This window comes from Spea bombifrons, chromosome 1, assembly GCF_027358695.1.
Source record: "Spea bombifrons isolate aSpeBom1 chromosome 1, aSpeBom1.2.pri, whole genome shotgun sequence".
NCBI classification, from domain to species: domain Eukaryota; kingdom Metazoa; phylum Chordata; class Amphibia; order Anura; family Pelobatidae; genus Spea; species Spea bombifrons.
The window spans coordinates 140,956,716-140,982,930 of NC_071087.1; the positions used below are offsets into that span (position 1 = coordinate 140,956,716).

At 38.0% G+C, this 26,215-nt stretch overlaps 1 protein-coding gene across 2 annotated transcripts in view; it reads left to right on the forward strand.

Moving 5' to 3' along the window:
• Positions 1 to 26,215, forward strand: part of EDIL3 (EGF like repeats and discoidin domains 3) — a 218,205-nt gene that overhangs the window by 88,147 nt on the left and 103,843 nt on the right. For both annotated transcript variants that reach the window (XM_053475131.1, XM_053475139.1), the window contains exon 4: positions 19,221 to 19,349. In XM_053475131.1, coding sequence (XP_053331106.1) covers positions 19,221 to 19,349 — 129 coding nt within the window. The remainder of the gene's footprint in view (positions 1 to 19,220; positions 19,350 to 26,215) is intronic.

Consider the following 26,215-nt stretch of genomic DNA (forward strand, 5'->3'; position numbering starts at 1 on the left):
TTCATGCTCTAACACAGTTATGAAAAAGTAGCAAAAATGATACTGTTTTCCAAAAGTAAAAGATAATTAATGACATTACATTTTTTTCTATGATTAGTCTGCTCAGTATGCTGGCTTAGCCATAACTCACAAATCTCCAAGCAGACCTACAACATAGTATGCCAAAAAATTATTGGGGTCTGGTTTTCAACCCATGGTTTTACTTCTCTTGGCAATTCTCTTGGAAATCATTGTGTTTTGTTTTCAGCCACGAAAGCAAAAATACATCTTGGAATAAGAAAATATCATGACTCAGGCAGCAGCAACCGTGCCATAGCCGTAAATTCATACAAACACCCTTAAAGAAATATGATTGTAGCCAAGTTGAAGTTTTATAGCTGCAGCATTGAGGCAAGCAAAGTTTTTTATTAATCATCCTAAAACATTATTGAATATATATATTCAATATTTTGACGACCCCCCCCAAAATCTGAATATTAATTTAGGGAGAAAAAACTGAATATAAGACGACCCTATAGGAAAAAAGTTTTACTAGTAAATATTAATTTATGTAAACTAATTTTTCATATTTAATAAAAGCTATGATTGAGAAAAAAAAAAATGTATTTCCTTTTATTTGCCAACCTGCCCCCCCAGCTATGCACATCTGCCCCCAAGCCTGCCACGCTGCCCCCAGAAATGCCTCCTATATGCTACTCTGCCCCATGATATGCCTTTTAACCCCCTATATGCCACTGTGCCTCCAAAAATGCCTTATACCCCTATATGCCCCTGGTCATGAACATATGATTAATTATATAGAGATGTTGTTCTAGGCAAATACTGTTGGGTTAAAATTCAACATTTTTGTGGATCATTTCTTGTTTAAAGCCCAATTTGCATTTTTTTGAATGTATGTTCCTTGCCTAATGTGCCCTTTGACCTACCTTTCATGTTTAGACGTTCCTGCAATATGAAATCATTACTTTACAAATCTATATTTTCAGAGCTATTTTGATCATTCCGTCTCTGATCTGCAGCTGAACCCATGTGAAGGGAATCTTTGCTTCTTTCATCTGCGGTAGCCTGTAAAAAAATCTATCACTTTTACTTTCCTGAATTTCCCTCAGTACGAGAAATCATTCTAACATGGCTAAGCAATTAGAAAGGTGACATAAGGTGTTATAAAATTTTATGAAATAACTGTAGGATGAAATGCATAGCAGTGGAAAAAAGAGAAACCATCAGGACATAAAGTACATTGTGGAACATTTATACCCCAGAAAAAATGCCTGTCAGTTCCTGCTTATGAACTTGTGCTCTTCAAATAAGGTACCTGATGAGTTGGGGAAAAAATTAGAAGTGTTTTCTATTCATAAATCTGACAAAAGTTAATGTCAAAAGCAATGTGATGAGTGTACATAATAAATACGGTTGTATTACATTTTACTATGTTCTTGTATATATTTTATACTGTGTATACTGGAATTGTCTACTTAGCATATCAGTTTGGTTGTGTTTTGTCTTGTGTTGCACAACATAAAAAGCTTTGCTAATATCGCGTGTGAGTTTATAGGCTTGATGAAGAAAAAACTTTTTGCAGAGATCAACCAGTTTGATAAAACATTTCGAGTTCACTCAATGTTATTATCATAGAAAGTTCACATGTCTTACTTATCTGCCACAGTGTATTCAGTGTGAAAACTAGAAAAACAGGGACACAGTATACATCTCATTATTTAGTGATATCAGATTAATAAAACAGTTTGGAAATTGAGAACTGCCTGATTCAGAAACTAGTATTACCGTATTTATCGGCGTATAACACGCACTTTTATAACTAAAATAAGAAGAGGAAACCCTACCTGCGTGTTATACGCCGATAAATCCTACAGCTGCATGATTTGCAGCCGCGTCTCCCTCACTTCCGGTCCGGACAGGGGTGCGTGTTATACCCCGGTGCGTGGTATGCGCCGATAAATACGGTATATATTTTGAAACGTGTTTTTCACTTTCATATTTCCAATAGTTAGGTCTTCCTAGCAACAATTAGTTTAGGCAATGATGGCTGAGAGTAGTTATTTAGGATGGATCTAATTATTATTGAGTAAGAATCCATTCAGGTATTATAGTTACAACATTGCCTGTACCTTTGCCCTGTTATCCTTCTACTTTACATTAACTCTTCTACGCCAGCACTTTGGTATAAAACATTCTCTGGAATCCTCTGTAGACAAATTCTTTATTCATAAACCATACAACGCTTGCCTCTCCTGCAAGATAAGAAGTGGATTCCACCTTAAATTAGCCACCTCTCTTTTAATGTTTTGAAAATGGAAAATGTTCCTGTGAAAGGAGCCCTATGTCATTAGCTAGTGCTAATGAAGTCATGTTTCTTTAACCCCTTAATGACAAACCCCGTACACGTACGGGCTCAAAATGTATGGGACCGCCCATTGTCATTAAGGGGTTAATCAATAAAGTTTGCTCGAGTACCCCATCCGCCAGCAGCATTTGAAATTTAGTTTCTATGATAACATTGAGTGACATTTTAGTTTCTCCAAGACAAGCCTTAGCAGCTCCTTAGTTGGTGCACATAAGTAAAATCCAGACACTGACTTGATCCTCCTGTGCCCATCTGATGAGATTATAAATGGTGTAGGTTGCCATTGGGGTCTTTGAGGAAAATGTAAAAAATAACCTTTCCTGGCTAAATATTGTATACTGCACTTTAAGAAGTGTTCTTTTAATTGTTGTATGTGTGAATACTTGCTGCAGTAAGCACATGTAAACATACCTTATACCTCGAGAACTAAGGTTTCATGATTAGTTTTAATTATCAGCTAAGCAGAATTCTAATATTTGAATTATCTCATGCCCGGTGCTTCTGAAACTGGTTGATGAGTTCTGTGCACATTTCAACTTTTCCTTGGATTTGATCCTAAACTGTTCCTCTCATTGCACAATTAGGTACTCGATAAGGAATGTACATTTTTGTCTTTTTACTTTATTGAAAGTGACTCAAATTTATCATGTATCTTTTTGGCAGCCCTCTGAATGTGTAACTTTTATATAGCTTTGTTTCTGGCATACTATACTTGTACCAGGAAACTTCTCAGGGTGGACTACCTGAAGCACTCCTTCTTCTCTGGAAGTGGCCTTGTGAAGAGACAGGGCAAGCCGCAGCCATTAGTTGGTGATTGGGATGGGAAGTATGTGTAGGCAAATAGTGCTCCCTACCTGTAGAAATAAGACTCCAGAGTCAAACCTGGACCATTCCTTGACTATACTGCATGTCATGTCTACCATTACACCATTACAGCTCCAGAAGTACCTAGATCTCCTTCTAGGGAAAGAATTAAGCCTAATTACTTCAGTCATTGGTTTGCAAGGTTGTGTAAATGAGCATACTTTAAAAAGCTAAACAAACACCATCATAAAACATTAGAATTATTCTCTTCAAGTGCTGCCTAAAGTGCAGTCAAATATTTATAAGATCAAAATAGCTGTAATTTTCATATTAGTGAGATTAAATATCAGTATATATATGTGTGTGTGGAATTTGTACTCTCTGAACACACATAGTGGTTTACTCTGCTGCCTTTAAATTATGTACCGCTTACATTAGATTAGCTCTTGTAGAAAATTAGCAGATCTTACATGTTCCTTTTGGATCTTGTCTGTTTCCACTTTTATTGCAACAAGTGTGGATGACTAAACTGCCAGGTTTGTAAACCTCTTCTCTAAGGTCAAATTGATTCTTGTTTCCTGAGTCACAGACACTAGAATTGTTTGATTGTGCCCTGTATGCTATAAATTTAGCTGGAGTGCCACACCAGCTATACTTTAGCTTTCCTTGTTTCAGCAACATTGCTACCTTATTGATAATTTGCCAAAATTCTTATGCAGCCTCAAAATCATAAATCAATCCATCTTATGCTTAGATATAATATATTTATGCATTTTTTTCCTGCAAAGGTACAATACACAAGGTCGCCATCAGGGGTTATAACCAATTTAGGGGCAAGGGGCCCTGCTGTCCTGGAGGGCACATGAGAGGAGACAAACGTCTCTCTCTGTTTAAAAAAAAAAAAAAAAAAAAAAAAATGCTCTGCACTGGACCATTAATTAGAGAGGGCTGCAAGAGGAAACCTAACTAGGCAGAAGGAAGTCTCAGGAGAGACTTCTTAACTCTCCGGATTGGCTAAGCATTCAGAAGCCTTTTGTGATTGGCTTCCCTCCACATGGAGCTCACTGTAAGCTACAGCCAAAGCTAGGTAAAAAACACACAGTATGTGTGATCTGTGTGTGCGTGATGCTGTTTGTCTGTGTGAATGAGTGTGTGTGTCTGATAATAGAGGGATTTAATTGTCTGAAACTTATTATGCCTGGTAATGGAGGGGATTGATTGTCTGATGCTGCTCATATGTGGTTAATGGAGGGGCTTAATTGTCTAAGACTGTTCATGTCTAATAATGGAAGGTGTTAATTGCCTAAGATTGCATATGTCTGGTAATTGGGGGGGGTTAATTGCCTGAGACTGTTCATGTCTGGCAATGGAGTGGTTAACTTTCTGAGAAGACTCTTGTCTGGTAATGACTGTATGTATATTATTAATATTTTATTACTTCTGGAATCAGAAGGGTTCCCAAGCTTCCTGATAATTTCTATAATATAAAACTTTTTTATGTGTATGTGGCAGTGTGTGCATATGTAAATCAGCGTGTATTTGTGTGGCAGATATAAAATGTCCTTAATGGCAAAGGTGTCGCTAGTCTCTTGTGTCGATTAAATTATGGTGGTTTTTTTTAGACTTGTGCATTCGTCTTCGGGCGAACATGAAAACGAACACGAAGAGTGCGTTTTCGTGTTCGTTCCGAAGACATGAAGAAGAGAAGACAGTATCGGTAAAACGTAGGCGAAGACGAAGACTCACACACGAAGAATCTTCGCCTTCGTCTACTAATCTACCCGGTCCCTCCCCCATCTAACTTACCTTATCTTCACAGCATCGCGGGAGTTGACTGAAGTGGAAATCAGAAGGTTCGTCGTCAGGGGTTACAGGGCAGTGTGAGTGAGCCTATTGGTCACCTGCAGGGTCTTCCTCTGGCATCAAACAATTGGTTGATGCCAGAGGAAGACCCTGCAGGTGACCAATAGGCTCACTTGCACAGCCTTTTTAATTCCTGATTTCCGCTCCCGTTAACCCCTGCAATGCTGCGTTGGATAACGGGAGCAGAAATCTGTAGGGTAAAGGGCTGTGCAAGCGACCAATAGGCTCACTCGCACGGCCCCTTACCACTAGTTGCTAGGCAGAAAAAAAGCAACCTGGGACCCTGCTGCACCAGTTAACTTAAAAGTCCGTGCCAGTGACCAACAAAGTCACTGGTACGGACATTTAACTGACACAGCAGGGACACCAGTGGTCTCCCCACTGTGTCAGTGAAATGTCAGTGCCAGCGACCAACAAAGTCGCCGGTACGGACATTTAACTTAGCATAAATAACTTACTATAACTTCGGACACAATGCTGCCCTCTGTTGGTTTTACATTAAGTAGCATATGCTTGAAATCCAAAGTTATTCTGCTACTCAACGTAAAACCAACAGAGGGCAGCATTCTGTCCGAAGATATATTAGCCATAGGTGGCAGTGTGTTCATTTTCATTTATTAATTATTTAAATAAAATATATTTCCATGATCCGCTGGTCTCCCCGCTGCAACAGTTAAATGTCCGCACTCGCGGACATTAATTTTGTCGAACTTCCAAACTCTTGTATTAAACTGTTAGACGAAAGGATCATGGGAATAAATGCAAATGAGCACACGGCCCCATATGGCTTATATATCTTTGGACAGAATGCTGCCCTCTGTTGGTTTTACATTAAGTAGCATATGTTTGAAATCCAAAGTTATTCTGCTACTCGACGTAAAACCAACAGAGGGCAGCATTCTGTCCAAAGATATATTAGCCATAGTCTAACAGTTTAATACAAAAAACCCCCAAAATAAATAGAAAAAAAGAGTTTGGAAGTTCGACAAAATTAATGTCCGCGAGTGCGGACATTTAACTGTTGCAGCGGGGAGACCAGCGGATCATGGAAATATATTTTATTTAAATAATTAATAAATGAAAATGAACACATTGCCACATATGGCTAATATATCTTTGGACAGAATGCTGCCCTCTGTTGGTTTTACGTTGAGTAGCAGAATAACTTTGGATTTCAAACATATGCTACTTAATGTAAAACCAACAGAGGGCAGCATTCTGTCCAAAGATATATAAGCCATATGGGGCCGTGTGCTCATTTGCATTTATTCCCATGATCCTTTCGTCTAACAGTTTAATACAAAAAAAACCAAAATAAATAGAAAAAAAGAGTTTGTAAATTCGACAAAATTAATGTCCGCGAGTGCGGACATTTAACTGTTGCAGTGGGGAGACCAGCGGATCATGGAAATATATTTTATTTAAATAATTAATAAATGAAAATTAACACACTGCCACATATGGCTAATATATCATCGGACAGAATGCTGCCCTCTGTTGGTTTTATATTGAGTAGCAGAATATTCTGCCCGAGAATATATTAGCTATATATGGTACTGTGATCATTGGTCGACAGCAGGAGGCCCCCTGCTGGCGACCAATGGAGTTGCTGATACACACATTTAAAGTACTGGCGCCAGAGCTGCGTTAACCCCGTATTAACCCCTTAACCGGAAAAAATGAAGAAAAAACGAATATTCGCCCGAAGAGAAGACAGGAACGGGTGAATATTCGCGGAATACGAAGATTTTTTTTTCCCCGAAGACGAGCACGAAGACGAACACGAAGAGCCCCCTGGTGCCCAAGTCTAGTTTTTTTGTTTGTTATGGTCCTGCAGGTAGAAGCAAAGCATAAGATAAGCCAGATACCAATAAGTCTAAATCAACCTGCACAGACAAAAATCTTTTTGGGCATAAAAGTTAGGACCCCAGGAGGAGGCCAGTTCTAGCTCAATTCCAGATAGCACACATTCCCTCCTGAAGAGATAGCCTCAGCCAAGATTTGGGCTCATGCCCAGAAAAGGTGTCCCCACATTAGGTGTCCAGTACATCCAAGCAACGCTTTAATACTAGAGATTGTAGAAATTCTTACTAATCTGGAGATCTAAAAAAAACTAGAAATACTGTACTGGTGTTAGTAACTTGGGATAGCCTATGAACCTTGTAATTCAACCCCACATTAAATATAACTTTTTATTTTAGCTGTATAATTGGGCTGTGTTAATATCACAATTCTTTGGAAAATGCTGAGTACCTTAACCAAAACTTCAAGTTACTTGATGCACATGATTTCAAATGTTAATAATGAATAGAGATTCTGTAATGTTAAATTGTCTAATTATTTAAGGTATTTGTAAAACTATACCAGGGTGCAGTCTTTTCATTAACCTCACATGGTTTTCTTTTTGTACTTTAACAGCTGGTGGCTCCCAGCTTTTCATGGGTTAGAACAAATTAATACAGACATAACTTAACATAATATTCCATCTTTCCAGTTGAATATTACAAGCTAATCAGCTCACATAAAGCAAAAAAAAACCTAAACAGAGAAGGTGATATAGGTGAAAAAGAAAGCAATTTGCATTTTTTTTTATTGTACTTTACTCACTTTTCATTTATTTTCATATTCTTATTTGATTACGTTTAGCATATTGAAGCTGGTATCAACTGCAGAATCTTGCAAAAATGTTACTTTTATATGTCATTCGTTCACATTTATTAACCAGTCAATGATGAGAAACATATAAAATATTAAGGTACTAGCATTTTTTGACGTAAGCAAATTCTTCAGGTTTTGTGTTTGCTTTCAGTTTTTGGAGAGTGTTTTGAGTTCAGAGACTTAATCTTGTGAAATAGAGTATTATCATTTTAACAAGATAGTAAGCCAATAACTTTGGCAGAGATTCAGTTAACAGATATGTCACTTTGTACAGTTTTCCCTCAGAATAAATGAGAAAGAAACACACAGATTTGATACAATACACCTCAATTTCGTTGGGTGGTAAATGAGGGATAATCTAGAAGTTTGTTTGGTTTTCATGTATTGTAAAAATCTGATCTTGATACATGCAATTGGTTGTATTCCTATGAATCAAGACTGTATCCCCATCGGTCTCCCTTGTTTTCATTTCTGGACCCCATGGGATTTCATATACACTGAAAATGCAATAAAAAGTTACATTATAAAAAATACACCTCAAATATACAAATTTTCTGCATCAAACAAGAAAACACTACTGAGATGTTTAACATGCAGTTAGCTAACCATATTCTCTCCTCTTGCTCTTTGCTTGATTTTTTCCAATCTGATTTCTGTTCCCAAAACACTATTGAGAAAGCCCTCACCAATCTCCTCACTGCTAAAACAAAAGGTTGCTTCTGCTTACTTATCCACCTAGATCTCTCCACTGCCTTTGACACTGTTGGCCAGCTCCCTAGCAAACCCTACATTAATATGGCATCCAGGACACAACGTTCTCCCGGCTAAAATCCTACTCCTCTCATCATACCTTTTAGTGTCTCATTATCAGGCACATTTATCTCTCCTCTGCTGTTCACCATCAGTGTGCCTTGGGATTCCATTCTAGGGCTCCTACTACCTAATGTACCTTCTCTCATTGAAAACCAATCTCTACATAAGGATTTTACTGCCTCTATGCTGACAACACACGGAATTTACCCTTCCACTTACTCCCTCTACTCGCCTCACTATCTGTTGAATTTCCTTTTCAATTCCTTTTGAATTTTCCTTTCCTTACACAACTGTGTCTTAGTTTCGTACTCTGATCTAACATGTATTGCCTTTATACTTGAAATTGTCGTGAATACTTAGTGAATTCAGAATGTAGACTATTCTAGTCTATTTTTAGTTGCCCTAGGAAACCTTTCTTATATTTTCCACTTGATTGGAAGAATGGGTCAAGTAACAGTTTCTATTGTAGCTGATTAGATAAAAACTACAGACGAGAATAATCTTTAAAAAATCCATGGAACTGTGAATCTGTCGTAATGAAAAAAATAAGTTAATGGTAATAGATCAGAGACTATTATGTTAACAAGCCTTGGCTTCATGGTCACCGTGAACATTTACTTGACGGAAGCTCTGTTCTAATATAAGACAATTAAAAATGATAAAGCCACACAAGGCCATTAATCTCTTTATCAGTTATAAAAAGTAAATTAGTGGTTTCCTATTGTACTATTAAATAAACCCAACCTTTTATATTAGTGACAATTTTGCTGAAAATACATTGTATCATTAGTAACATGTGCTGTTAGTTATGCTACTCTAAATTGGCTTTATGAAAATGTCATTTTTTTTAATTTCAATTAAAAATATAGATAATGTGACCTTTGGAAAATATATTCAGCATTAACACCGATTTAATCCTCCACCATGCATTCTTTACCACCGTGATTTTGCTGTACAATAACAGAAAAGCAATATGAATCCCATGAAATATAAAGCTAGTAGGCATTTGTAAACTGGGAAAAAAAAGAATGACCCAGATTTTTATGAACTAAGCAGAATAACACGCACGTCCCAAGTGAAATAAAACCTCCTACTGCAACTTTTTAATTGAAATTGGTAAGAGCCTCTCGGAAAAAAGAAGGCCAGAAGTGCTTCATTTGGTGCATAAAAACAGAATTAATATTCGAATGATTCAGTCATGCTGTTTTAGTGTGTAGTTTTTCATATGTATTATTGAAAAGAAAACAATGCTCTGAATGAATCTTGAAAAATGCCTAGCTTTTGTTTGCATTTCCTTTGCTTTGGAAAAGCAGCCTTTATTTTCCAAATATAATTAGGAAAAGTCATAGTTGTATAAAATCTGAGTAACTAGTAATAATGAAGAACAGAAAATGATCTGTTATTAGATATCTGAAAAGCTTTAGAGATGAAGGGATATGGAGTAGGGATAACCCAAAGGTAGATACTACATCAAAGAAGGTATTAATATTCCCTTGTGATTTTTTTTTTACCTTTATTAAACAACAGTCAAAATACTAAAAAAAATGTATAAAGAAAAAACAAAAAATGTGTACAGTATAGTGATAACATATATGTGATAAACAAAAAGTAATACATTGATTTTATGTTGTGTAACTTTTATTATAACCGCTATATCCTGTGTATAATTAAGGGGTATGTGTAACATATTTGTCCAATTTGATTATAACATCACCCTCTACTCAGAAATATTTTCCTAGTGGCCTCAGAATTATGCAAATCTGAATAATAGCTGGTAAATAACTAAGGTTATCCTTAAACAGATATTTTGTCTATAAAGTAAATAACTATTGAGATAGCCTACTTTAATGGATGTTAAAATAACCTGGCCAACAAATCATGAAATTGCATTTGGTTTAATGCCATAACTATTTGTTATCAGGTGGTCTAATTGATTTGTAAAAATATTCTGGCTTGATAACGTTTGTAAATAGATTCTCGATCTGTTAAATCGCCATCTAGATGTCATTAGCAAAGGCTGCCTATTGCCGCTAGATACATTTTAACCTGGGTTGTATCAACATGTGTCAATTTACTAGCTATGCATTCTCGTTTCCCACCAGCCTAGTTATAATATAGTAATTTCATTGACAAAAACAAATGCTAATATATATATATATATATATATATATATATGTATGTATATATAAATCATTTAGCCTTTCCTGGTGATCAACTTTCCTTTGTATACTGTGCACGTCTTTAATTGAATCTTAACATATCAGATTTCTCAGTTTCACCTTATGTGTTTTGACCATAAGTTTATTGGATTTCTTTATATTACATTGTATTTTGTATGGTACACACACTGGGAATAAACCAGTGCTTGTGACTTCCAGCATCAAAATGTAGGCTTAGTCAATAATTATAAAGCCTCAATATGTATCCATTACAGGTCATCTGCTTCCTGATCAATAACAAAATAATACATATTATGCTCAGAGCATAATAGGCAGCTTAAACACATCTATAGTACGGTGTAGTATTATATTGTATATAACTGTGTCACCGTACAGGTGGCACAAAAGTCAGTCAAGGCCTTCATGGGATTTCACAAAATTTGTACTCTTACCATCCTCCTCGTTACAATTTCTTATTCATTTATAATAGGCTTACCAATATCCTATATATTTTGATTTATTTTAACTCCTTATATATACTTGTCCCTACTGCATCAGTGCTGGGCCCGATACCCTGTCTGCTACTTTTGAGACTCGCTACACCACTTTTAAATTATATTAAATACTTTTATACCTCTCCCCCTTCCATTGGAATATTCAAGGCGAAGTACATAAATTGTCCTTTCTGATAAGCAACTCAGTTGAAAACATTTGCCACAAACTCCAAGGCTAAGTTAACCAAAATTCAAATTAAAGCTCACGTGAGAGTGATAATTTTCAGGTGGGATGAGGGAAAGCGTTTTGTTTATTAGAAATATTGGTTGAATATAATATAATACTGGGGTGCAAAAAATAAAGTCACAAAATAGTAAATGCACACACAATCACACACACACAGCGGGGCTGCTGAGCGCTGAAGCGAGTAGCATGTAAAAATGGACTTCTGTAGCATCAATCACTACAGGGTTGCAAACTGTTTCTGGCAGCAATATCAGCACAAGCACTGTGCATCGGGAGCTTCATGAAATGGATTTCCATGGCCGAGCAGATGCACACAAGCTCACTATGTGCAATGACAAGTGTCGGCTGGAGTGGTGTAAAACAAAACACACCACCCCTGAACTCTGGAGCAACGGAAACATATTTTACTATATGGAAGTCTGATGGGTGATTCTGTGTTTGGAGGATGCCGGGAAAACGCTAGTCCCATTTGTTCTAGTGAAGGGTAATGTTAAGGCTACTGCATACAAATAACACACAAACCCAGCAGGGACAGATCAACTGAAAAACACATGCAAACACAGAATTGAAGGTATAGATCAAATAACTGCATTGAAGCCCTAAATTAAAGGCATTCTGTAGATCAAAGGTTGCACATCCCAAAGGCCAGTCCTGACACCCAAATTGCATACATAGGATTTGCCCCAGCATCCAGATTGCACACATAGCACTCAGATTGCACCTTCACGACTTGCTGAGAAGCCAGGTTACACCCACATTGGCCTCCTCTCTGAGTCTCAGATCTCCGCTCAGTTAGTGCTCCTCTCAGGCTCACCCTATATATATTTACAGTGTCTTTCTATTTCACTTTCCTAACATATACACACCGCAAACACACATTACTGCTAATATAGTCGATAGATGAAGAATCTCTGGTTTCATAAACCCCATCAGAAATATGGCTCATAGTTCATACATTTTTCAGCCAAAGATTAATTTAGCACATTATCTTTACATTTCAAATCTGTAAAAGGTTTTCTTTAGAGAAGTGCTGCTTTAAATTATGCAGACCTACGCTTTTGACTTCAGATGTCCTTGACCTCGGTGACTTGCACTTACAATAAAATGATTTTTTTTCCTACTGTGTCTGGATGTCTCAGCTTTTACTATTTATATTCTAATCTTGTCTAGTATTCGCTTAGCATAAGTATTTTATTCAAGTTAAAGGAAAAAATATCCCTATGTATCTTAATGTAGCTATTTATCATTGGTGCAAGGGAGGTTTGTGTCTGCCCAGAATTAGACCTGCATTCTCCATCCATGGGCAGGTACATTCATTTAGCTGTAACAAGGGGTTGAAATTAGAAAATACTGGCTTTTATTGTCTGATGGGGTGCAGATCTCTAGCATTACCATTGGTTTTAAAAGGTGGTAGGGTAAGGTTTTTTGTTATAGAAAGAAAAGGCACCAGCACACCCTATTTTTTGATCAGGTTTGTGTGGGGTTATATTCCCCAATGGCTCATTGATGCCCCATGCATACTAAGTAGAATTGGGCAAAACTGAAAAAAAAAACAGTGAAAGGCAGCATTTTCAAGTTACAAAGAATCTCTGAAAAGTGTGCACCTCCTGACAGAATTATCCACATATATAGCATGACACATACAACCCCACCATTCTTTCTGCGCATGCTGCAAAATGTGATTGATTGACAGAGCAGACACAGACAGATGACAAGGCTCAAGGCTTTCATCGTTTAAAAAAAATCCTTTAGTTAGATCGAAACATTGGCACGTGGTGGAATTAACATGTCGATTGAGTGCTGAGTTATACCATTTTATTTTAATTTTGTTGTTTTGGATCGGGTGGATTCCTGTTCGTGTACCAAGGATTTGAGTGCTGCCCAACATGAGGATTATTTCAAGTATTAAGATAAGGCTTTATTTATCCTTGATTAATATTGTACCTCATCACTGCCAGCCAAAGTGCCAGTGTGTACAACACACAAATATTACCGGTATATGAGTTAGAGAGGGAGATTCATCTGCTGCCGGTGGTTGTATTGGAGCTAGCTGGCTATAGGCAGCTTAGATTTAGCATACTTTTTTATCTGTTTACGCTATATTTTTATTGAGTTTAGCATTCAGTTTCAGCTTCCAAGATTATTTGTTTCTTTGTGTTTTTATTATAAACATTTGTATACATTTTATTAAAAAAAAAAGGTAAAGAGCCAGAGTCTGTACCAAAAGAGATCATCTGGTGTTCTCCTACAGCGAAGGTACAACAAAATATATACAAAGTGTGTGCATATTTCTAGTACATTGCATCAACAAAACAGCAAACGTGACAAATCACAGTTTCAATTTGCAGTTTAATAAAAAAAAAATGTGACACTGCATACATTTTCATTCAATATTGTAATGACACACTGTCATTTGTTTTGAAACTAATGTTCTTGTTACCTGTCACTTGTCAGTGGTTGGTGCCCACCACTGTGGAAAGTGCTTTTCAACATCCCAGAACCCACATGTGTTGGCCTGAAGATTGCTCTTCTTCATTGGGAACAAATGTCACTGTTTATGAATCCATTAAGTCATTCAGGAACTCCATGAAGTCAAAGTGTTAGCTACTTGATAGAGAATAATTATTGTATGGTAATTCATGTGTAAATGTATAATGTTATGCGCCAAATACTTATCTGTTATCAGCTTCAGGAATGTTACAGTATAATTTAAAAGTCATTGAACTGAACATACCCATTACTTTTACAGAGATTAATCTTCTTGACATTATTCACATAAGCAGGCACAAATTTGCTTCCAAAGCACAGTATTTAATTCACTCACTCATTATTATTGATCTAATATGGCTGCTCTTTTTGTGCTGGAAGTTATTTAAAGATCACTGTATTATTGATCGAGAGATGCACTATGATGTTGATTCTTCCAATATAGTGATTTCTACATTATATGCAAAAATACATGTTGAAATGAATTTGCATCTTATGAAGCACAAATGAATAATCATTTGGTGTATGAAAGACTATAACTCCTAATATCCTCAGTCAACAAGGAGTGATCAGTTCAAATTCACTTTTGGTATAGTTAATATATATTTTAACTGGAAGTTGTTTCAAGATAATTTCTCTCTCTCATGGCTAATAAAACTGTATTGCCATGTTTTACTATACTACAAATACAAATGCAATCTATGAAGTTAGTTATTTTGTTAAGATTGTATTCTATACTTTGACATTTAACCTACTTTCACTTTATTCCATTAAACAAACCATCTAAAAAAGTTTCCCCCAATGTCCATCAATTTGTGTATATAGTTATGTGTAAATCATTAGAGTATAGGGGGTGTATGTATGTGTAAGTGTTGGAGTTGTGTTTGTATGTAAATGAAAGTGTATAGTGTTAGAGTGGCTGTTTGTGTATGTATGCATGTATGTGTAAGTGTCTGTTGACAAAGGGTGAGAGTCGGTACCATAAAATCACAGGAGACAAGTAGAGTCAAGTTGATACCGTTATTGGCTAATTGAGTATATATAGAGTGCAAGCTTTTAAGACCTCTCAGGTCTTCTTCAGACATATTATAAAAAAATAAATGTGAAAGCATCTCTTTTAAATACATATCACATTGAAAAGCGGATTAGATCAGTTCAGTCCAGGCCTATGTTTATTTTTTTGATCAGTTGATGGTGGTATAATAAGGTGTAGATTGCAGTCTTCCTCTGAAGGTGTCAGAAGGTGTTCACACTTCTAGCAGGGTCAGGTTGTCTCTGGTTTCCAGGCTGGTCTACAATGTGATAATTAGAAAAAAACTACCTATGACGCCCGAGGCCATCATTTAAGCTATTAAATTGGAGCATTAACATGAGTATGGAAAAGCCCCATTAAGACTGCTCCTAAATTGGGAATTCTCCCACTGGTGCCTCTGTCCAATTTTTATTAATATTGTATCTGTGTGAATTAAATCCTTTATGTAATGGTTGGCCTGTTTCACACATATAGAGGTGTTGGACATTTTGCACCCATGATTAAGTGAAGGCATCATTGGGCATCATTGGGCCTTGTTGCAAATGTGTGCACAAACTTTGCATCTTCTTTGTAGGTAGGGAGAGGTGCCATTCTTTGCGTTTTTGTTTGGGGCAGTTATTTTATCCAGTTGTTTTAGATTGGGGGCTGTCTAAAGAAGAGTAAGGGAGGCTGTGGGAGTATGGGATTTATGAGTCTGTCATTGCCGTGTAATGTTGTTTTAACTAATTTTGATATTTTGTGTAGAACTTCAGTGGATTGAATTTATTTCTGTATAGCAGTGATACATTTTAACACCTCCTTCATAATCGTTTAGTGGTGAGGTTTAACCCCTTAAGGACAATGGCCGGTCCCTAAACCCATTGAAAACAATGCATCTTGAGCCCGTACATATACGGGCTTTGTCATTTAGGGGTTAAAATACCATGTTGTCATTATTGAGGATGTTGCAATTCAAACTGAATTTAGGCTTCTAAGAGACAAAATAGGAAATCTCTTTTTAGGGTATTAGGGTGTTGTCCAAACTGGTATACCTAGAAATATGTTTTGAAATTCAGATGTGCCTTTATTAAAATTGCATGACTTAATGCTTAAATCACACCACTATACAGAGACCAGCCAGTCGACAGAAAAAACAGACTCTTAGTAATCACTGCAGAAAGATCAATTCTCTGGGACATTGAGTACCAGACACTAGGTCAAGAAAAGTCACGTTTAGTGGTCAATGCAGTTGTGCATTATTGATAATGGAAACAAAATTACAAATGTAGGTCAATGCACAGGGAAAGCGAGTGACTAGAGTTTCTTTGTACCAATTAAAGATGGTTACATCTGATAATATATGTCACTAGGTTATTTTGGGCCAACTCTCAGTGCTGCATAGGACTAAGTTCCCTGATTACACGTGGATGTCACATGCAAAATAAGGTCTGACACATGTTGAGAAGCACGTATACAGTACATGTTTAGATGGCTCACAAGGTAATGCATTGTTATACCTTGACTGCAACACATGTGATGCATTTGATTGGGTTCAAAAAGCTTTATCTGAATATGCCAAAATAACTATAAGAAGAACCCGTTTGTCAATAGGACAGTTTCCCCCACTAAACAAGAATGCTTAAGTAATCTGAGCGCTAGAGCTGACTGGAGGTAAGTATATAGTATGCATGCAGACATGCTTGGCCAAGCACATCTCCTGAGCTGCATATAGTGGGGGTGGATAAATGCATATGGGGAGTATATGCAGATATATGCAGAATCTCCCCATGCACGTACAAGGGGGACATCATTAAATGAACCAGGCAGCTATTATATGCATTAACGTTTATATGATGGACGAAGAGTCCCTTTAAACAAGACCTTTCTTTTACACAATCTGTGTGTCACATACTTTTTACCATCCAAATCTGCTTAAATTCATTTTTTACTATGTAAAAACAATTACATTTTAATTGACATGTGTAACAAGGTAATGGATCTTAAAGCGCTTTATTATGTATATACGGCTTCATTTTCTGGTTTTATGCATAAAGCTAAACATAAAATGCTCATCTGAAACCAAATGATTGTCGGTTTATTGAATCTTACCGGATATTGAAACTTAATATTGGATAAACACACTCGGTCTGAGCTTTTTAAAACTCAGCTAAGATGCTTCATTAGGCTCTAGAAGTACATTCTAGTGTCATAGATCACAGCTGAGTAGTCAATAGTCTATGATTGATTGAATTGGAAACAGAATGCACTGGGGATGAATTGAACTTGTTTTTATGAGATCGGTATAATGTTAAAGGGAAATTCTAAAAAAAAAAAAAAATAAGTATTTGTTATCAGTCTTACATTTCCAAGTGGACTTTTATGAGGAGTAACAAAAGCACTAAATGAAACTCTCTTGAATACTAATGATTGCAGGGAGATGTGTATGGGATGGCATAGGAGAATAATCGGCAAGCTAGATCTGCAATAAAAATAGATAAAATGCGCTGAACAGCTGGATTAGCATGCAATGCACTGCATAACTAAGCAGCAGACGTACATTTAACGATTGTTTCCCTGATCCAAAGTAATCCAGTCGTCCATGTTTGTCTTAACATGGCCAATCACACCCTACCAGCTCCATACTTGCTAATATAGAATAATGATAAACATAAACTTAGTGTTATTGATGGTTTGTTGATAATTTTCCTAATATTAGATACAAAAAAACCTACAATTCTCAAATCTATAAAAACAAAATACGAACAAAAGATGAAACATATAGCTAAATTAACTAATATAAACATTTTAGAAAATGTTGCTATAATTTTGGTGGACTGTGTTCCAGTAAACACAATCTGAGTGAATGTTCCTTAGAATTGAGTAATTTTGTCTATGCAAGCAATGCTGTCCTCCACTGCGTCACATTGTGCAGGAAATATTAGGGTTTAAGTAGAGAAAGCACTTAAACATTCATAAGCCTCTGTTGCCATGGTGATGCATGTTTTTGTTTACATTTCTATTTTAGGGGGACTAAGATAAAATAAGCTTGGGATCTCTTTTACTCTTTTAATGTGATATTGGTGCTGAGTTGCATACTTATCTACTTATTGTGATTTAATCAAATTCAACATTATTACATTGATCCTAATAACATTCTAAAAATGTGTCATTTGGAGATACAGTATCTAGCTAATTGGTGTTATAGTTCTAAACATTGATTCCTGTTAGACAGAGGTCACAGAACAGGTGACCGTGCAGGTCTCCCACTGTCATGGCGTAACCTGGATATTATTGATCTAGAAAGATCATATATCAAAAACCAGGGGATTTATTGAAGAGAGGGAAACAAATGTAACACAAATTTAAAGTCGCACTGCAAATGAATACATTAATTACTTGAAATTTGACTTCATGTTTTTATATTATAGAATAAGATGCCAGCTGTGTATGAACACATCTAGGTATATATTCATTCGTTTGATCTGTGGCCTATGGGGTTATTGGTTCCTGTGTGTTTATATAAGTGACCTGCATTACATTCCATGTCATTTTATGTATAGACTGACAGCAGATTATGTGGTGCCGTTACAATGAGGGAGTGAAAATCAAAAGTAATGCTAAAATTGATAATATACAATAACATTTATAACATTGACACACATTAAAACATGATGGTACAGAAGAAGACCTTACAATCTATTGGAGGAATGAAACAGGGGGTGATGAACGGCTTGGATGAGGATGATTTAAATGTAGCAGATGTGAAGATCTGCAAGGTGGAGAGAATAGATGGTTTCTATCAGGATGCATGATGTGGTTATTAAGAGGATAGACTGTTTGCTTGTCTGAACATGTGGTTTTACAGTTTAGTTAGTGTTCTAAATTTATCATAAGTAGGGGAGAGCCTGACAGAATGAGGTAGGGAATTCCAGGCAATAGACAGAGAAGCCTAAATGTTTCTAACCCTCATGAGTGGTCGTTCATAACACCAGGGTTTACAGGAGTCTACTGGGCTTGGTTTTCTGAACGTTTGCTGTAATTAACATGTGATTTTTTTGTAAGCGTGTTATGTAGCCAAGTGAGGTAGATGGCTATGTCTATGACAGGCTGGAAAAAGTCAGGTGGAAGGAAGAATGGGTAGATGTTAAGCCGCTGCTAGAACACATCCAAAATCCAGATTCCCTTTGTTAGATGATGGATAGAGGTGTAATTGATGAATAGGTGTATGCAATAGGTGGATACAATTTATGCCTTGCCACCCTCAGAATATTTGTAGAATATTTCCTTGCTGAAAATAATTTTTTGATTTATATTTCAGGACCTTGCCATCCAAACCCATGCCATAATGGTGGAGTTTGTGAAATCAGTGAAGCTTATCGTGGGGACACATTTTTTGGATATGTCTGCAAATGTCCTCATGGCTTTAATGGAATTCACTGCCAACACAGTAAGATTTGTTATATATGGTGTTTGGAACATTTACTTGTATAAAACGCATTAAAATGTTTCTTCTGATACATTTGCTTGTACAAAAAAGTCCTATTGATTTGCGACAAGTATTGCTTTTACCGCTGACATTACAAAAGGTTAAAAGCATGCTGCTGATCATAAACAATTATAACAAGTAAAACAATATGCCAGTTACTTGGTGAATGCCAGGGGAAAGCTCATAAGTAGGCTACTCGAGAAAGGTTTTTACAAATAAGGAAAACTTTTTCATCAGAAATAATGACTCCTAAGTCCCTCCTCTCCGTTGTTACTGACTGAACAGTGGGATTTTCACGTGCATTATTTTACATTTATCAATATAAAACTGCAGCTGCCGCATTCGCGACCATTTTTCTAATTTACTTACATAATTTGCCATTTGAGTTGTTCCACTCGGGATGTCTACTATGTTGCAGACCCTTGTTATCATCCCAAAAAAAGACATACCGTACCCATATAGAGTTTCTGTAATATTACTAATAACTAGACTTGTGCATTCGTCTTCGGGCGAACATGGAAACGAACACGAAGAGTGCGTTTTCGTGTTCGTTCCGAAGACACGCCGAAGAGAAGACGGCGGCGGTAAAACGTAGGCGAAGACGAAGACACACACCACGAAGATCTTCGTGATTGTCTTCGTCTTCGTCTACCATTCCCCCCCTTCATCTTACCTTGTCTTGTCTTCGCGGCTTTGCGGCATCGCGGCAGTTCCCGGAAGTGGAAATCCGCAGGTTCGCCGTCACGGGTTACAGGGCAGTGCGAATGAGCCTATTGGTTGCCTACAGGGACCTCCTCTGGCATCAACCAATTGGTTGATGCCAGAGAAAGACCCTGCAGGTGACCAATAGGCTCACTCGCACGGTCTTTGTAGCCCCTGACAGCGAACCTATGGATTTCCGCTCCCGTTAACCCCTTCGATGCTGCGTTATCTAACGCAGCATCGAAGGGGTTAACGGGAGCGGAAATCCATAGGTTAAAGGGCCGTGCAAGCGACCAATAGGCTCACTTGCACGGCCCCTTAACCCTTTAAAAAAAAGTTAACCCCTAACTAATTGAACAGGGAGGGAGACCAGTGGCATTGGTCGCTCGTACGGACATTTAACCCGGCACGGACTAACTAATTGAACAGGGAGGGAGACCAGTGGCATCGGTCTCCCTCCCTGTTCAATTAGTTAAAGACCAGTGGCATCGGCAGGGCAAGTTGCAGCATTGGGGTTTTAAAACCCCAATGCTGCAACTTACCCTGCCGATGCCACTGGTCTCCCTCCCTGTACAGAGTTAAATGTCCGTACGAGCGACTTTATTGGTCGCTCGTACGGACATTTAACCCGGCACGGACTAACTAATTGAACAGGGAGGGAGACCAGTGGCATCGGTCTCCCTCCCTGTTCAATTAGTTAAAGACCAGTGGCATCGGCAGGGAAAGTTGCAGCATTGGGGTTTTAAAACCCCAATGCTGCAACTTACCCTGCCGATGCCACTGGTCTCCCTCCCTGTACAGATTTAAATGTCCGTACGAGCGACTTTATTGGTCGCTCGTACGGACATTTAACCCCGCACGGACTAACTAATTGAACAGGGAGGGAGACCAGTGGCATCGGTCTCCCTCCCTGTTCAATTAGTTAAAGACCAGTGGCATCGGCAGGGCAAGTTGCAGCATTGGGGTTTTAAAACCCCAATGCTGCAACTTACCCTGCCGATGCCACTGGTCTCCCTCCCTGTACAGAGTTAAATGTCCGTACGAGCGACTTTATTGGTCGCTCGTACGGACATTTAACCCGGCACGGACTAACTAATTGAACAGGGAGGGAGACCAGTGGAATCGGTCTCCCTCCCTGTTCAATTAGTTAAAGACCAGTGGCATCGGCAGGGCAAGTTGCAGCATTGGGGTTTTAAAACCCCAATGCTGCAACTTACCCTGCCGATGCCACTGGTCTCCCTCCCTGTACAGAGTTAAATGTCCGTACGAGCGACTTTATTGTTCGCTCGTACGGACATTTAACCCGGCACGGACTAACTAATTGAACAGGGAGGGAGACCAGTGGCATCGGTCTCCCTCCCTGTTCAATTAGTTAAAGACCAGTGGCATCGGCAGGGCAAGTTGCAGCATTGGGGTTTTAAAACCCCAATGCTGCAACTTACCCTGCCGATGCCACTGGTCTCCCTCCCTGTACAGAGTTAAATGTCCGTACGAGCGACTTTATTGGTCGCTCGTACGGACATTTAACCCCGCACGGACTAACTAATTGAACAGGGAGGGAGACCAGTGGCATCGGTCTCCCTCCCTGTTCAATTAGTTAAAGACCAGTGGCATCGGCAGGGCAAGTTGCAGCATTGGGGTTTTAAAACCTCAATGCTGCAACTTACCCTGCCGATGCCACTGATCTCCCTCCCTGTTCAGATAGTTAAATGTCCGTACGAGCGACTTTATTGTTCGCTCGTACGGACATTTAATTAATTGAACAGGGAGGGAGACCAGTGGGATGTGCCGGGTAAGTTCTAGCATTGGGGTTTTAAAAGTCTGCACGAGCGACCAACAGAGTCGCTCGTGCAGACTTTTAAAATCCCAATGCTGCAACTAACCCAGCAGATCCCGCTGGTCTCCCTGTTCTATCAGTTAATAAATGATAGAACAGGGAGACCAGCGGGATCTGCCGAACAATTACGGCACCAGGAGTATAACAGTCTGTACGAGCGACCCTATTGGTCGCCAGCAGGGGGCTCGTCTGCCATCAACCAATGGCAGACGAGCCCCCTGCTGACGACCAATAGAGTTGCTCATACGGACATTTAAACTCCTGGCGCCAGAGCGGCTTTAACCCCGTTTTAACCCCTTAACCGGGGGAAACGAAGAAAACCCGAGCACGAAGAATGTCCGCGAATATTCGCCCGAAGAGAAGACAGGACCAGGCGAATATTCGCGGAATACGAAGTTTTTTTTTTTGCCGAAGACGAGCACGAAGACGAACACGAAGAGCCCCTTGGTGCCCAAGTCTACTAATAACATTTATTTAAAAAATACAGGTCTCAATACTGGTACCCCACTAGTAGCAAGTCTTTCCTCTGAATTTACACTATTTATTACAACCTTCTGCCTCCTATTACTCAACCATTGCCTTATCCATTAAACTATTCTGGCATCCAAACCCAAAGACTGAATATAAGTCTTCTATGGGGGCCAGTGTCAAATGCCTTACTGAAATCTAGATAGGCTATATCAACAGCTCCATCCTGGTTTATTATCTTAGTTACCCAGCCAAAAAAATAAATTAAGTTAGTTTGAGAAGGATCTTCAAAGATCTTCAATCTTCACATGATGTGTCTGATAATGCAGACCATTTACTTCCAGATATCAGCAATCCAATCCTTTAGAATGGTTTCCATTAATATGACAACCACTGATGTAAGGCTTACTGGTCTATAGTTGACCGAGTCGTCCTTAGTAACGTTTTGTGGACACTGCAGGCGAGCATCTGTTCACTTTCCTGCAACTGATTTGTTGCTTCAAGCAGCCAATCGGTGACAAGAATCATTGGACCATAGAGGAGGAGGGAAGCTGCTTCTACAGCAAGTAGAAATCCTAAATAATGCAACATTTTCTACAATGAAATAATTGTTTCTGGAATGGGTTTGGACACCCTGCAGTTCTGTGAATGATCTTTCTGATCCTGTAGTTCTCCAGTTACATTCAGGAAAAAAGGTGATTATATACACTATACTTTTGAAAGGTTAATTACTCTTTTAAAGCGAATGCAACTATTTCTGTAAATATCTAATCAGAAATCAATTCCATTGCTACTACTTATATTGTTTAACTGTGACGCATGCAAATTGCCTTACACCTAAGATCTGATATTTATGATTAGTCATTTTTATTTCCTTTTATTGTTTTGAAATTTAATTACTTTTAGGTCCCTTTTTTGTAGCATATTCACTCTGTTCTCATGACTACCTTAGTACTTGGCTTTATTTATATCCTCGGCGGTGGGTGTTTGTGTTCTCTGCATGCTGTCACATTAAAAAGAAGTATGCACGGGTGACAATGATAATCATTTAAGATTCATAAGGTGAGACGCCACAGAGATCCTTGCATTTTGCCTTTGGGTTGTTTTTTCCTTATAGCAAAACACACTCTGGGAGCAGATTCCTGACAAATAATTAATTGCCATGAACCATACTATCTTAAATTCACTAATGTCAGACTTAAGTATTGTCTGGCAGTGCAAGCAAAACAAACATTTTAAAACAGTCATTTTAAATTTCACATGTATATCCAACTTCTACAAAATAATTAGTGATCACATGTCAAATGTGCTATTAGTCTGTGTTGTTGGTTTTATTTCTTAATAACAAATTTAACTATTTTACACATAAGATCAAGGATAAAGAAGCATCAAATCTCCCTTCTAGTTTTTAGCTTAAAGCCAAAACCCCTGTGTTCTTAATGATTACCTTCAGCATGTTTGAGTTCCTTAACACTGTTTGTCTGCCACTTCAGCTAAAAGGTTCTTCCTGTCGACCATCCTTTCCTTAAAACAACACTTTTGGAGATACCCAGTCTCGCATTATACATTTTTAAATAAGTCTGTCTTCTTTAAATATAAATAATAACAGCTAAAAACAAAATCCTTCTGAGACTTAGGGGACATTTTTGTGAGGAACACCTCTAGTTCGCTGTCCCTGTGACTGGCAGGTTTCAACTATATGCGTTCACATGGTCTATGTTTTTTCCATAGCAGCTAGGTTTAGGATTGAACCTTGTCCCAGAGGAACATTGCCACCATCACATACACTTATTATTTTACCTTTAAATTAACCCAGCTCCTTGGCTTACACGAGGTACATTCAGCCAAACCAGTACACAGTATACTTTACACCAGCACTGGCTCCTATGAGAGCTCCAGGGGGTCTAACGAGACCTCCTGAGCACATACACAGAAAGTACTCCTGTTTATTTCAATGGAGACACTTCTCTGCAAGTGAATGGCTGGATCAAGTAGCCATACCTGGTGCGAAACTTGGATTGCAGAGGGAGTGGTGTGGCTTAGCTCTGTAGCTGTGGCATTTTAGGCCAGTAAGTCCTTTTGTTTAAAGGATGCATATAATGCATGTTAAAGAAGCCTTTAAATGATGAATAGTATAGTTTTATCTATATGTGCCAGTAATGGTGTTAAATCCTTCCAACAGCTATCAAATATGTAATGGTGTAGCTGAACACATCACCCTACAAGTACAAAATGTCATTCTCTGTGACAAAATCTACATTCGTAATTCATATTTGGTCAGACAAAGACAACATAAATATGCTTGCTGAAGCTTTGAAAGAGTTGGGGATATTATACAGAGTAGGAAGCTATAGCAGTGTAGAGAAATAATGGGTCTTGTTCCACCCACACAGTCTGTGCATGCAGAAATAGAGTGATTACACTGATTAAATGGAAAATCTAATTTGTTTACGCTGGCTTTATTCCATTAAATGTATATTAGAATAACTTAATACAAAGCTAGGTAATGTATCCCACACAGTTTGGGCAAACTAGCCTAGCATAATACTGTGACTAAATGAGATCTTTTCTGATGTATTTCTGTTGAATACTCAGGTTCTATATATATATCCAGAGCTTGGAAGTAAGGGGCTCTAGGTGAAACGATGATACCCCAGGGCAGAGAGTTAGGGTCTTCAGTCTCCAGGTGGGGAAGCGCATTTGGTCATGCTCGCTTCTCAGTCAGGTTCCACCTACTTCTGTCCAGGTTCATTCTTACCCACCTCCCACACATTCAAATACTTGCGGGAACTAGTCTTGTCCTTTTTTCACCATTGCACCCTCTTCCTGCCTCCTGCAAGGTAAAGGAGATCTAGTAGCTCTAAGAAACCATCACTGATAAGCTTCCATGTATGGACATCTTCTAGCCCTATTACATTTTACATTTAGGGTTATTATGAGATTTGGAAACCTTTTGGTTTATAGTTATAGTGAACCAGGGGACATACCATTACCCCTCTATTAATAATATGTTAATTATCATTTGTTCCTTCATTCCAGACATATGTATTGTGTAAGCTTCAGGAAGCTCAGCCTTCATTTGGTTGTGCAAATGGCATGGAGTTTATTAAGCACTAAATACATTAATGTTTATGTTAACATACCTCCTGTATGTCTTTCTGTATGATGTCAGTCCCTCATTGGGGCATAAATAAGTATGGCCCCCTTTCTTCTCCAGTATCCTGCTTTTATGAGAGAGAGAGCATTTAGTGGGTCAGCCCTGAGAACATGTTGTGTTCACGGTTCAGTAACAAAGTGGATGACTAGTCCTTATGGTTGGTGGAGATAATGACCCATAGAGCCTTGTGATATACACATTGGTATACAATAATTTTCTGTGTTCTCACCCAATTATAATAATTTATTTGCTGTAAACATGGTAGCATAGAGTACTGCAGATTTTGTACATTCTTGCAATGCAAAGTAAAGGAAACACAATTTGTACTTATTTGATCTTGATCATTTGAAATGTGCACACAATTACAGCTGTACATTCAGTTCACTTGTAACAAGTATTCTATAATGAATTGTAAACGATGCAAATTGGAAAAAGTACCAATTAGATTAAAGTTATCTGTGCTACATGCTGCTGGACAGCACTAAAGTAAACATCACAGCAGTGAGTAATTATACAGACTTATACCCAGTGCTTTGCAGTGTTCTACATACCTCCCTGGCATGTAAACTTTATAATTATAAACTGTTAATAGTTTACTAAAACCCTCCTATAATTAAAGTAGATCCCACTTTCTATAAAAAGTACAGGGAATTGGTTAGATGT